General features: G+C 41.9%; 1 protein-coding gene across 1 annotated transcript in view; it reads right to left on the reverse strand.

Annotated features, from left to right (window-relative positions):
• DNAH11 (dynein axonemal heavy chain 11) overlaps positions 1 to 15,088 on the reverse strand; it is a 307,801-nt gene that overhangs the window by 32,238 nt on the left and 260,475 nt on the right. The window contains exons 68-73 of the mRNA XM_087860989.1: positions 13,780 to 13,920; positions 10,405 to 10,575; positions 7,749 to 7,871; positions 6,330 to 6,523; positions 4,989 to 5,137; positions 4,009 to 4,136 (exon numbers count right to left, since the gene is read on the reverse strand). Coding sequence (XP_087717115.1) covers positions 4,009 to 4,136; positions 4,989 to 5,137; positions 6,330 to 6,523; positions 7,749 to 7,871; positions 10,405 to 10,575; positions 13,780 to 13,920 — 906 coding nt within the window. The remainder of the gene's footprint in view (positions 1 to 4,008; positions 4,137 to 4,988; positions 5,138 to 6,329; positions 6,524 to 7,748; positions 7,872 to 10,404; positions 10,576 to 13,779; positions 13,921 to 15,088) is intronic.

The raw sequence follows: 15,088 nt of genomic DNA on the forward strand, positions 1-15,088 counted from the left end.
ACTGAAGTACATTACTTAAATTATGGAATCACATTTTCCTATATATCAATGTGTAGAAAACTCAGAGAACCAGGATTTAATTTTTCCTGTATTATCATGTTGGGGAGCAAAACAAAGCACCAAAACATGACCACACGTGAACAAGTGTACGGTTCCAAACCACCACAGCTATCTTTGCATATCCAAATCTCCTCCCAACACACTTAGCCACCTGCCAATCACCTCTGAGATGGAGTTCCTGACACTTTTTTTTTTTTTTTTTAAGATTTTATTTATGTGACAGACAGCCAGCGAAAGAGAGAACACAGCAGGGGAGTGGGAGGGAAAGAAGCAGGCTCCCAGCGGAGGAGCCTGATGTGGGACTCGATCCCGGAACACCGGGATCACGCCCTGAGCCGCAGGCAGATGCTTAACGACTGCGCTACCCAGGCGCCCCGACACTTTTCTTTGTTACAGTTCAAACTCATTTGTGGAGACTTGGCTGGTTAGTTTAATCAAGTGTAAAAACTAAAAGCCAGAAATGTACCTCATCACCCACTTCATTGTTTCTGATACCCACCTCGTCTACTCAACGCCTACTCATTGGTATATGAACTCCAAAGGATGTGAGGGCTGAATAGCCAGCCGAAAAAGAAATCACTCTTTGTTAAGATGCTCTGTGGATCCCTGACAGGTTCATTTCTTTAAACCCTAGAACTGTCAAAATCATGAAAGAAACAAATGTCACCACCATCACTTCTTGATTTTCAGTTTTATGATTCACAATTCTCCAACCCTCCAATCCTAAACGCCCATACAGTACATGGTAGTTGGCGTTGTGAGACAGGATGAAGGCCCTACCCTCACATGCTCTCTGGCTCTGGAGACGTCCTTAATATAGTGATTGCAACATCACGCCAGGAATATGTAGTTACTTCCAGCAAAAAAAAAATTTACTATTATAAAAGGTACAAAAACCCAAAGAATAAAGGCAAATAGGGAATGGAATGGTAATGTAGGTATCTCTCTTTGAAACAGTTCTAAGAGGATCTATGCCCATTTATTGTTCACATTATGAGGCTTTTTCTTCCTTTGGCAAATACTGAACATGGGTAGGTGTCATAGCTGAACTGTGTCCCCCCAAATTCAAATGTTGGAAGTCCTAACCCTTAGGACCTCAGAAAGTAATTGTATTTGGAATAGGTCTTTAAAAAGGTAATTAAGAGTAAATGCAACTATTAGAATGGGTCTTAATCCAATACGGCTTGCGTTCTTATAAGAGGAGATTAGGACGGACGGACATACACACAGAGGAGAGACCATGTGAAGACACAGGGAAGAGATAACCATCTACACACCAAGGAGAGAGGCTTCAGAAGAAACCAACCTTACTGACAACTTGATCTCAGACTTTTGGCCTCCAGAACTGTAAGAAATTGAATTTCTGTTGATGAAGCCACCTAATCTGTGATACTTCGGTATAACCCTGGCAACCTTCTACAGTCAAAAAGGGCTCTGAGTTTCCCACCCTCTGTGCTTGCTACTAGGTTATAGTGAAAGTACTTCTTCACCTAACAATGCCACACACACAAGCAAGCAGAAACAACCACAACAATAAAACCTATTTGGCAAGCTCAAATACAACCTCTCTATCTCATGGCCTACGAGACCTCACTCGAGAAGTTTACTTGAAACAAATGTAAGGATATTCTAGGCAGTGACCTTGGAGTCAAGGAACAGAAAAATCTCCAAGGGAGCCATCCCCGAACACAGGCACACTCTGGAGTCCAGCCTGGGAACCATGCTCGAGGGGCTTGGCTTTGACGTTGGCTGGATTCTTGAGCCCACTTGTCCAAGGGCAACAATGCCTGTGCACCATTTTTAGCTAATCCATGTATCTTGGAAACCACCTATTTTGCCTGTGAAAACAGATTTTTTAAATCCATTATGTCAATTCACAAAGCATCTGGTGTACATCTGAGACGCAGATAGGTGCCATCCTGCTACCTATGCACAGGTTTTCTTTGGCGCATGGGCTTCTAATAAGATGCTAACCATCCCCCGAAGGGCTCTATGACCACAGCAGCTGACACTGTGCAGTCCGGTTAAGAGCGCAGTGGCACGAGCATACGTGTCACAGGCCTACGCTGATGTAATTTAATGTACGTTACAAACAACATAACAAGTTCCCATTAGGCTGGTCTTCCCTTTATTCAAAGTCCTGTTTCTCTTTTAAATGGCAAAGAGATACTAGAAACCTCCAGAAACTGAGGTCGTCTCTCCTAATTATTCTATGTGTGGCGAGGAATAGCTTAATAGTTATATTCTAAGTTACTGGCTTACCGCAAACAACAAAAACCAAAGGTCTAGGACAGACATCCCGAAGCAGACCCTTCACACGACAACGTCTTTTGAGATTTGTCTTTCATGGTAAAACTTACAAGTTGAAATCTGGGGGCAAACGGGGACTTAGCATTGATAGACAAATAACAACCATTTTACTCGGAATACTACGTTCTCTTGAGGATGACTATACCCCTCCTGCCCTCTCTCCAGTCTGAGCTGCTGGACACACGAGAATTCTCAAAGAACGTTCTTTTGCGGGAAGATCTCAGCATCTACCCAACTGTCACAGCAACGACAGCTGTCTCTGAAAAGAACAACCCCCCACCGTTACCGGTCTGCCTCGGGGAGCTCGGAGGGGAACGCGCGAGCCCGTGTCACCTGCTGAGGGACCAGCTGAGCGGCAGCTGTTGCTCTCCCAGGGGGTTTGGTTCTGCTCGGACTCTGAGCAGCTTTGTCATGAATCCGATTTTATTTTCGCGGAAATGCCGAATGCCTCAACCGTGGATGCTGGAGGCGCTGCCGGAGGCCAGGGCCATTTCTCCATGTGAGGGTGGCCGCGTGAGCTGGCAGGACAAAACACTCCACCTGCTGCCACACAGACCCGAACTCGAGGACCAGCTCTGCCGTGCCGCTGCTGTGTGGCCCCGAGGCTCTCCAGACCACTCGGAGGCTCCCTTGCTTCATCTTATAACGGGAAGCCCACACCTGCCCCGGCAGCTTTGCCGTAGCCATCAGAGGTGACGTATCCCGTGAAGTGCCTCGTAAGGGGTCTGGCATACACGGGAACCGCTGGGCTCGCCGTGCTGCAGATCAAAAGGCCATGTCCAGCCCTGGTGAAAGAGCTAGCACGTCTTGCTGGGGGAGGAGTCAGTGTGGCTCCCAGATGCCCCCTAAAGCTTGCCTGGGCTCCATTCGCTCCTGGGCTCTTGTTCGAATCCCAGCCAAGACAGCCACTGGGGAGGACGCTGGGTCAGAGTTACAGACCCACATCATGCTAGCCCTGGAAGGGATAAAGGGCTTATCTACTCCAATACCCTTAATTTACAAACAAAGGAAATGTAACACAGCTAGTTACGGGTAGAGTCAGAGTTGTATCAGGTAATACATGTAAAAATGCTCTGTCAACTTTAAAGCAACTTGCAGGGCGCCTGGGTGGCTCCGTCCGTTAAGCGTCTGCCTTCAGCTCAGGTCATGATCCCAGGGTCCTGGGATTGAGTCCTGCATCAGGCTCCCTGCTCAGTGGGGAACATGTTTCTCCCTCTGCCTGCTGCTCCCCCTGCTTGTGCTCTCTCTCTCCTTCTCTGTCAAATAAATAAAATCTTAAAAAAAAAAAAGCAACCTGCAAATATGAGATATTATGACAATGGCTTTGGCAATCTATACAAGCCTGTTTGTTTTCAAGCACTCTTAGAATCTTCCAGATATCTGTAGAATAAGGAGGTTCCCTCTAATACTTTTAATTTTAAAGCATAATGGCTAGAAAATCCCTCAAAAGATGATAGCCATCCTTGTCAGCTGAGTCCCTCACACCTTTGGAGGGGTCAGTAGTGCTGAGAGAACCCCGAGGACTCTGCACCTCACCATCTGTCACGAGGAAGGATCATTCCCATTGGCCTGGACCACTCAGCACCGTCCATCCCGTGTGGTCAGTCCCAGTGTTTTCCAAGAAGACGCAATACTCACTTGGAGGATGACCCAGTGTCCTCCTTCGGAAGCTTTCTCCAGGGCCTTTTCTGCCACCGCTTCCTGACCTTGTCCTAAGGACACGTTGTGGAATTTTCCCGAGTCAATCGTAAACCCCAGTCTTTTGCCTGTGGGAACATAAGACATGATAAGAAGAGTGAATCAGGAGAGGTAAGAAGAGTCTGGAATATCGTGTCTCCTGGCCATCTGTGGTTACTGCTGCCACCTTCTAGGTCACTTTCCTGAAGAATCCAAACTCAACTTCTGTCTTTCAACAAGCAGCATTTGGAGCTCTCACCAGCTGCCTCCTGGGGAGCACGAGCAGAGCCTGTGGAAATAAGTTCCTCTGGTTTTATGGTAATGAAGCTTTTGACATTTTGATAGATGGCAAGTATTGTTATGGAGCTGTATTAACTCTTGCAGGAGTAGCAAAGCATTTCCCGCATAAAAAGGAGCAACATGTGGTAGCTATCACATCATTTCTTGAACAAATTGGCTCATTGGGTAAATGCAGGAGCCTCTCACCTTGTGGCCATGCTTGAATCGAGCACAGTCAGGTCACAGCTCTATTAACCTGGTGTTCTCGGCGCAGGCTGTGGGGAATAGTAATCCAAGGCACAAAGGGCCAGGGCCTCGCACAATCGAGCAGGCTGGCTCTAATGACCACTATTTAGTCACAGGGGGCACGAGATTACACTAGAATGGAGAAAATTGCCCTCTGGCCCTTATATAGTCAAAAGGTGGAAAACAGTACAAAAGAAACTTGCATTATGCCAACCAGAGGAATGTTCCGCTTGAACATTTCTCCAGACCACGGTGTTATTAGCCTTAAATTTTCCATATACTCCATCTCCCACAAATGAAAAAGAAAGAAGGAGGGAGAGGGAGGGAGAGAAAGTCACTCGCTGTGAACTGAGAGGAAGGTGGGGTGGGCGCTGGGCGAGAGGGAGGGCGGGAAGGCAAGCCTCCTGGCCCCTCACCAAGGATCTCCAGGTCTTTAAGGGTGTCCACCCCTGGAGACAGGATGAAGAAGATGGGCGTGGCCGGGCTGCTTTCTTCCAATGCTTTAACTAAATCCACTCTGGTCCTCCCCACGTACTTGGCACCGAGTTTTTCCTCCACAAAATTCCTATAAAAAAGGATAATGCCAAAGACATGATCAGTGCTCATGACCTTGAAAAGTGTCACAACTTGGATCAGCTTAAATCACAGGCACAGGAAGGAAGCAAACTACGTTCATTACGTGGGATGGTTTTGCGGAACAATACGAATTCTGCTAGATTTATGTATCAGTGCCCCTGAAATCCCTCCCTGCTTTAGAAGCTCTGAAAATCAGCAGCCTACATTCCATTCTGGGGGCTACTGAGACCCCCCTCTGAGCACCACCAGCTGCCTGCCTATGGCTTTGTATCCCCCAAATCTCCTGCCAGAGCCCCCATTACTTATTAACAGTTCATTAGATTTGCCACAGTGCAATTTTCCGGCCTGCTGGGTTTCTCATGAATATACAAATGCTTTTTGGGGTGTTTCTAATATAGGGAAGCTCAATTAGGCAGGGGTTATTTTCCCGCAGTATCAGATTTAGCAGAAAGTAAGTACTACTAAGCAGAATTAACTTGTAAAGTAGGGCGCACAGAGGCCTCTGCAAGAGGGGACATCAGTTGGACAGAGCGGAGGAAAAGGCTTGAGGTGTGTCACTGCTGTTGAATGAGGAGCAGAGAAGGAAGGAACTTGAGAACTCCTTGGTTGGTGAATTCAAATGAGAACACGACTTGCGTGAATTAAGCAGCATCATTACCATTTAGAAGCCGAAAGGGTAAAGAAAAAGGACACGCGGACCAAGACGCGGACAGGGGTTCCTGCTTTAAATTGCATTGGTTGTAAAGCTATAGGACTATTAGTGTCTCCATGAGAGGAATTCCTTTTTGTTTGATGTGCAAAATCTTCGGAGCCCAAATGCTACCGCTAAATAAAAACAGTGGAAATTGCACTGGGATAATGCATGTTCCTGGCCTCTGAACTCTGCTGACACCCACCTCTCTGGCTTGAATATTTCCAGTGGCTCCCCCCCCCCCCCCCGCCGGCTCCCCTCCTAATGTCAGAAGCAAGGTTTTCAGGAAGGACGGGCTCAGCCGGACGACAGACCAGCACACTGGTTAGTGTTTGGCGAGTTTCAGCAACAGCACTCATGACAGTATCAAAATTTCAAGCAGCATCGTGGCTCATCAACAGGGACCACAAATGTCTCCACCAGCTGCTCCTCGCCCCTAAGACTAAGTCTCCTGAGACCAAAGTATTTCCAAAAATGCTAACAGCCCCACCTGAGAGCGTATGTCATTCTGTCGGGGCGCACTGCTCTCAAAATAATCAGCTTCTGTATCACACTTTTCTTCTTCCATTCTTGCGGCAACTTCTCTTTCTCTGGGCACTCGGATTCCGCCCACCTCCTCCACTGCTTGGCCGATCCTTCCACATCTCGGTCTAGGCCTCGAAATTCTTCTAGGAGGGCTACTGCCTGTCATAGCATGGGGCACAGATAGGAAGGGGGTAAACAGCTCAGAGTCTGAGACAGAGACTAGTGGAAGGATCGAGTCCTCTGTGAACATGCTGGGCTGGAGAGTCCTCATTCCTTGCCCGATGTACTCTACACCCTGTCCTGCCCGGCCAAGAGAGGGACCGCTGGGGATTCCTGGAGCTAAACTCCCCAGTTCTCTGGCCTGGTGGGGATCGGCCAAGACGAGGCACTGGCAAGAGACTGGAGGGCTGGAGGAGAGAGACGCAGGGGTATTTCTCCCTCAGCGCCTTCCCTGGGGTGATGTAGGTGGGCAGCGGCTGCGTTCATCCACGGAAGGCCACAGCTCCCACAGCTTGGCTCTCCCCTAACCTCATGTCTCTGCGGTTTCAGGAACTACTCCTTTAGTTTCGTTTCCCATCCCCATTCCTGGCTGACTCCCTTAGTCTTCTTCCCATACATTTCCCATGAAAATACACTCTTTGTTAAGCTTGTTTTTATCACCCCTTTGAATGGGTCATCTGTTTTCTGCTGAGACCCTGACTGATCAACAAGTGGACTTGAATTTATAATTCTACATAAGCTAATAAAAATTCTATTACAAATAAACCTAAATGTACTATAAAAATAAGGGATAATGGTTATTTTCAAGGGACAGAAAATTTCCTCCTTAGAAAAAGAATGCAGCAAACACCATACGTTTGTTAGCATACAACACGCCTCTTTAAGAAATTCCAAAGCCTAGGCCAATAAACTCTTAACAGTGGGATCTCCTGACAGAAAAATGAGGTAAGGATAGGTACCCAGGGTTGATGCATAACTTTTTTATCTACAACATTCCGGTCTGCTTAAGTACTTTATAATTAGAATAAACTACCGTGTTGTTATATAATTAAAAAACTTATTTGAAAAAAGTAGAGAAATATTATAAAAAAGAAAACAAACCTAATTTAGGTAAATTGACAAAAATGCTCATTTCTGTTCCTTGACTTTTACCAAAGTTCCTGCAGAATATACATATTTATTAACTTTTCTTTACTTCCAAATAAGAAATTAATCACTTTATACTTTCGTAATACAAAGATAAACTGAAGAATATCACATTATACAGCGTATTTCTACAAACGAAATGGGATACATCACTTGTATTTTTAAAACATTTCTACATTTGCAAGATCTGATATTTGAAATAAGCTTTAGAAAGTGAAAAACCATCTTCCTCCCATACCTTGAGAGCACTCCATGACTGAGTAGTGAGGAAGTCGACAGGACTCGGGTAAGTGTGTTCAACTGTGAATCGAAGCAGGAAATCCAATTCAAGAGGGTCTATCTCTTTCTTTCTCAACAAAATCTTGAGGGTACATAAAATTGAAAAGGGTCATTTAGTTTATAACAAAATCAGGACACAGGAGGTAGTCACCATGTAACAGGATTGAATAGGCAGAACCAAGTCTACAGACAATTCCCATAGATACCTATCTGTTCCGAAGCTAAAATAATAAATCTCAGATTATGCTCATGATCTCAAAACCCTGACTGAAAATCTAGTAACAAATAATTATGAAGACTTTCCCCCCCCCCAGTTTTAACACACGCCTATTAGCAAATTATTTGAAATATACATCCATCCTTTAGTCTTTTGCTGTTAGATCAAACTTGTCTTAAAACTGGTTACACAAATTGAGAAAGCCTCAGGTGGTAATGGACCAAATTACTAAACAAAAGGTAGAACTAGTATTATAATTTAGTCCTGATACAGAAATCACATCTAATAAACTATGAGATATATGAAAGATTTTTTTTAGAGAGGTGGGGGAGGGGCAGAAGGAGAGGGGGAGAGAGAATTTTGACGAGGGGCTCAGGCTTGAACTCACAATCCTGAGATCATGACCTGAGTTGAAATCAACACTTGGACGCTTAACTGACTGAGCCACCCAGATGCCCTGAAAGATTTTTCTTAAATGTGAGATTATATTAAGAAAAATAAGAAATTGTTTTATAGATACAACTAAACAAACAGTATAAACTGAAATAAACTTTAGATATCTGCATTAAAAAACTGATAAGTCCATAGAACATTTTGGGGTAGAAAGGGGGATGAAATATTCCTAACTTTCACATAAAAATTATAATACCATATAAAGTTAAACAGGTAAAATGTTTGAGTTTTATACTATTTTAAAACTTGAGGTATTTTCAAAATGCATTATGGGTGGTAACACATTAAAAGAGTATTTTATTTTACTAACTGATTTTTTCTTAATTCAATTTATTTCAACAAATAATTGCCATATATATATATGAAGCTTTGATTTACAAAAATTGTCAGGATTTGAGGTAAGCTATAATTTATCTCTGGCTTCCAAGGAGAAATTTTTTTTTTTTTTTTTAGACAGAGAGTGTGAGTGGTGGGGGAGTGGTTGGGGGAGGGAGGAGCAGAGGGACGGGGGAGAGAGAGAAAATCTCAAGCAGACTCCCTGCTGAGCACAGAGTCTGACTTGGGGCTCAATTTCACGACCCTGAGATGATGACCTGAGCCGAAATCTAGAGCTGGATGCCTAACGGACTGCATCACCCAGGTATCCCAAGGAGACAGTTTCAAATAGATGATGTGCCTATATGTGTGTACATGTCATATATTCTCAATCCTGGGTTTTTACTGTTAATGAATAATATGTATAAAAACAAAAATTTCATTTTGTAGTGCCTTGCTCCTATATCTCACATACATTATGAAGCACCTACACTTATATGGTCTTAAATAACCCAAAGGAATCTAACAAACACCGAAAATACTGAAAGTAATAGTTTGTCATTGTTAACAACAGGGCGAGGCACTTTGGAGCGTACGACACAGACCAGGCATTGACCTTCCATCAAGATTTGGGTTGATAGAAAAAGTTATACAGCAAACAAACTAATGAAAGGGCAACATGCTTATTTCAGGTAGGCATTCAGTCCTCAACGTTGTCTTCTTATCACGGGCATCTTTATTTAAAAACAATCTTTTGTGGGGGACCTGGGTGGTTCAGTTGGTTAAGCGTCTGACTCTTGATTTTTTTTTTTTTTTAAAGATTTTATTTATTTATTCGACAGAGATAGAGACAGCCAGCGAGAGAGGGAACACAAGCAGGGGGAGTGGGAGAGGAAGAAGCAGGCTCGCAGCAGAGGAGCCTGATGTGGGGCTCGATCCCATAACGTCAGGATCACGCCCTGAGCCGAAGGCAGACGCTTAACCGCTGTGCCACCCAGGCGCCCCTCTTGATTTTGACTTGGGATGATCTCACGGCTGTGAGATCGAGCCCTGTGTCAGGCTCCCTGCTCAGTGGGGAGTCTGCTAGAGATCCTCTCTCCCTCTCCTTCTGCCCCTCCCGAGCTCTCTCTCTCTCAAATAAATAAAATCTTAAAAAAATATTCTGAAGTTCATATTAAAAAAAGAAAAAATAAAAGGATAGATCTCACTAAAGGTGGCAGCATGAAGCCTGGAGCTTTTTTACGCATTCGCTGGTGTTTAAAGGGACAGAGAGACTCCTAGGACCATCCAGATCTGGACTCATAATTCTGATCTTAAAGAATCTGCCTGGGAGTCCCTGGGAGGCTCTGCACAGAACCTGAGAAGGGAGGAGGTGGTCTCACTAATCTGTTTTTCAAGGTGACAGCTAATGTGGTCACTTAAAGTGCAGACCCACCCAAACCAGAACCTCGGGACCTACTCCAAGGTTGTCACATGTCCACGTTTACCCTGGGACATTCAAACTTAACTCATGCCACCAAGGGCTTCCAAGGAAGGTGTCATGTCTCCCTTCAGAGGAAGTAAAGCATATAATAAACAGATATATGGGACTTTGGCTCTGGGGATGCTTTCAAGTGACTGATTTCCTTACCTGAAAAGCCATCTGGGACAGGAAGGTGAGCTTGTCCCCTTCAAACAGCGCCCGGCTGATATAGAGGAAGACGGCATAGGTGATGTTCTCCATCAGGACTGAGACACGGCCCTGCACGTCCTCTACGGTGTCAGCCTGCTCAATTGCTCTGAGGAACAGCATGTTGAAAGCCTGGGGAATTTGAAGTGACTCGTAAAGGGTGGAAACCAATGCCTGATGTCTAGCTAGCCCCAGACACACGGTAAAAATGTGGAATCACTTTGTAAGTTTAACTTTATACGAAACTGCCAAACTGTTTTCCAAAATGGTTTTACCATTCTGCATTCCCATCAGCAACGTGAGAGTTGCGGTGCTGTAGCTGTGTTAATACTTGTTCCGGCCGGTCCTGTACAACCGTGGCTGTTCTTTCTGGTATGTAATGATACTTCATTCTGCTTTTACTTTGCATTTTTCTGTTGAATACTGAGCAGTTAAAAATGTGCTCATGGGCAGTACACGTAACTTAGCATAGGACAGGTCTGCTCAAATCTTTGAGTTATTGAGTTGTACAAGTTCTTTATATATTCTGGTATAAGTTCATTATTAGATACAGGTACTGGAAGGAGATTTTAATAGTATGCGGCTTGTTTTTTCATTTTCTTAATGTCTTTTGAAGACCACATATTTTTAATTTGATAAGATTCAATTTATCATTTTCTTTCTATTGTTTCCTAAGAAATCTTTGCCTAACCTAAAGCCCAAAGATTCTCTCCCATTTATTTCCCCTAGAAACTTTATAGCTTTGCTTACTTATTTTGAGTTAATTTTGTATAAAGTATGACGTAATGGTTAAGCTTCATTTTTTTCTTTGTGGATATCCTGTTTTCTCAGCACCATTTGTTGTAAAAACTATCCTATCTTCATTGTCTTGGTATCACTGCCTCAAATCAATTGATCATACATCTGTGGGACTACCCCTGGACTCTGTGTTATCTATGTGTTTTTCTTTAGGCCAATTAGTATAGGTTTATAATAAGTCCTGAAATCATGTACTGTAAATTTTCTAAATTTCTTGTTCTTCTTCAAAATTATTCAGTTATTTTAAATCCTTTGCTACACAAATTTTAGAACCACCTTGATAACTTCTATTTAAAAAGCCTTCAGAGATTTGACTGAGATAGAATTGAATCTATAGATCAATTGGAAAGAACTGGCATCTTAATAATAGTGAGTGTTCTAATCCATAAACATGGTATACCTCTCCATGGTCTAGCTCAACAATGTTTTGTAGCTTTTAGCACATGGATCTTGTTTTGTTAAAATTATCCCTAAGAGTTTTTAATTTTGGAAGCTATTGTAAATAATAAGGAGTTAGTAGTTTTATTTTCCAATTGTTTGTACCTCATATATAAAAACAATCGATTTTGTATATTGATTTTATATCCTGCCATCTTGTTAAAAACTCACTTCTTCAAAGTCCTAGTGGCTTTTTTGAGTAGATTTCTTAAGATTTTCTACATACATGATTAGGTCATTTGTGGAAAAAAGACGACACTTTTATTCTTCTTTTTAAATGTCTGTGCCTTTTATTTTATTATTGCACTGGCAATAACCTGCAGGGCAGTTCTGAATAGAAGTGTTGAGAGAAGACATTGTTCCTGATCTTAGGGGAAAGCATTCAATTTTTCAACATTAAGTATAATATTACTGTAGATTTTTGTAGATGCCCTTTTTCACTTTGAGAAGTTACTCTATATTCTTAGTTTGCTCAGTTTTTCTTTTTTTGACCAGGTGTTGAAATTTGTCAGATTCTTTGTCTGCATGAAGTGATCATATGGTTTTTCTCTTTTCTATTCATAAGAAGACTTGTGTTATTTTTTAAATGTTTAACCAGCTTGCATTCCTGGAATAAATTCCACTTGGGCATAATATATTGTTCTTTTTGTATGTGGCTGGATTCAATTTGCCAGTCTTTCCTTGAGTAGTTTGGCAACAGTGTTGACGAAGAGGTCTGCTCTGTGGTTTTCTTCTCTTGTAATGTCCTAGTCTGGTTTTCGTATTTGGGTAACGCTGGGTTGATATTACTGATTTAATTTTATTACTCTTTATACACTGTGGTTGTTCCAAAACGCAACCACTCTGTGCTTCTCAGAATTTCTGCACACCAGCTCCATACTACTAGAAACCTGCTAGTTATTCCTGACTCTTTTCATTATTGTCCATACCCAATCCATTTCCAAGGGCTGATTATTCTAGCTTCAAACCACAGGTGAAGTCTATCCACTTTTGAGTCTTCTGTCATCAGTTGTTTGCTTCAAATCTTTCAGTGGCTCCTTTTTACAGACAAACTATAACCCCAAATCCCCCACCTGGCAACGAGGTCTCCCATGATCTACATTTTCCCACCTCTCCAGACTCCTGTCTTGTCATCTTCTCCCTCACTCATTAATTACCCTCCAGCCACATAGATTCACTCACGACCTGAAATCCCAAACTCTTTCATGTCCCACATCCTTGTTTTCTCCAAACACTCCATAGGTGGCTAAACTCTATAGGAATCAACTGTAAGTCACTTCCTCTGAGAGGTCTTCCCCGAACTAAAAGTGAAACAGTCTGTCCCATCCTTATTATTCTCTCTCATTGTACTTACCACTTTCATACCCACACACACACTCCTATGTATCTCCACTCATGTCTTTTTTTTTTTTTGAAATTGTACACTCAGCACAACATCTGGCATGATGATTGATCTCAAAAGCTATTTGTTAAAAAACTGAGTGACAGAATGAATGAATACTGCCTACAGGAACAATGATGCAAAGTAAACAGCATGGCCTTTGGGATTACAACCATGAGTTGAATCCTGCCTTTTATCATTATAATGTGAATTTTTGGGCAATTTATTTAAAATCTGAAGATGTTAGCTTTCTTTTCCTTTCTTTTTCAACAAAACAGGGATACAATAGTATATTAAGATGTTTCAGCCATAAGAATGAACCGAAGTATGAAAATGTCTGGTATGTAACAGAGTGACTTCATGAATATTTGTTCTCAATCTTTCTCCTGCTCTACCAAAACAGTATGAGAAATCTTTATATAAGACACCTACATTTTCGTGAAGAAAGTAAAGGAGCCTCAAGGAGAATTTCCTTATATATAATAAACTCAAGACTCGGTTTAAGAACAAAAATGTATTATGATGCCACATAATTATCTTAAAGCCTTAATGAAAATTATAAATAAAAGTTCCTGAGAAAATGAGGATTTTTTTTTTTTCTCACTAGATCCTTAGGACTCCTAACTGGATATACCGATTGCTTAAAAGTAAATTCTAAGCCTCCAGAAACAAGTTGAACTCACGAAACTTAAATTTTTTCTTAGCCTATTCAGCATTACCTTCAAAGAGAACTGATAGATGGGGTTAATTTTTCTGAGGTCATTAATAAGAAAATAAAGAAGAGATGCTCTCGCTGCCACTGGTCTGTAACATTCTCGGGCCTCATTGATTTTTCTTTCATTTTCTTTAGCTTCAATCACCTGTGGTGAGATCAAACAACGTAAATAACTTAAAACTTACTCTTCCTATTCTTTATACTTACCCAACTGATGGAAGGGATGTATCTGAAATAAAAAATTATTTGCATTAAAAAAGATAACACGGATGGCATCTATGTGCTTCAGTTTTTCTAAAATGATTAGATTCATACTTTAAACCCCTTTTTTCATAAACAGAGTTTTCAGCGAGAACGGACATAATGCTAGTTGTTTTACACTTACAGATGAAACAAACGTGGTTGGTTTTGGTTTTACAGAATTTGTTCTGAGTAATGTCACCTTCCCCTGCGTCCTCTCTCTTTTTCAGGTTTAATAACCCAGTTATATCACCTCTCAGGGATAGCTCTTAGAAGTCTGCTGGGTCAATTCAATGCCGATAACTTTATTAGTCAACAAGGTATACAAAAGCAGCCAAGGTCAATAATATATCCAATAGCCATGCTTACTAAAAAGCCTTTATATCGAGACTCTCCTGACTGTCTGACTTTGTACCACATGATCCATATGCTCATATATTTCCATTTAGTTGACCTTAATGCATTAGCCCCTGGGTACATTCAGAGAGATAATGAAAACAACAATAATACCGCCACCACTCATCAACCAACAGACTCATTTTTACTCAAGGCTCAAATATCTTTTTTTTTTTTTTTTTTGAAATCTAGGACTACTGCTTGTCCCTACAGCTTTTAAAGATAACTTGTGTATAAAATAAAATGTAGAACAGAGGGGTGAATCCCTACATAGCAATATACTAAGAAGATAGGAAGAGACATTTTAAGAGACAATTAGAAGCTAACTTCAAAGCTAAGACCTAATTTACTTAATTGCCCCAATCTTTACCATCTTAGGAGCTACCTAGAATTCATTTACTTAAAAGGATAGAGTAATTTGGGATTCCATTTCTTAGCTTAAATTAAGACGAACATATAGGATGTGTGGTGACACAGCCTCAATGGGGTAATTAATAGATTACTTAGTAATGAGGATATTCCAGAAAGGAAGTAAGGTTCCTCTCTTTCTGAAACAATGGAATTTTAAAGTTCATGGCCACTTGTGTGAGTCCAAAGTACACATCATGCGTAAGGCATATTGGGACATATATGCTGGACATTCAGGAGGAAATCTACTCAATAAAAATTTTTACTGG

This window comes from Ursus americanus, chromosome 3, assembly GCF_024610735.1.
Source record: "Ursus americanus isolate L20-20 chromosome 3, mUrsAme1.1.p, whole genome shotgun sequence".
Classification (NCBI taxonomy): Eukaryota; Metazoa; Chordata; class Mammalia; order Carnivora; family Ursidae; genus Ursus; species Ursus americanus.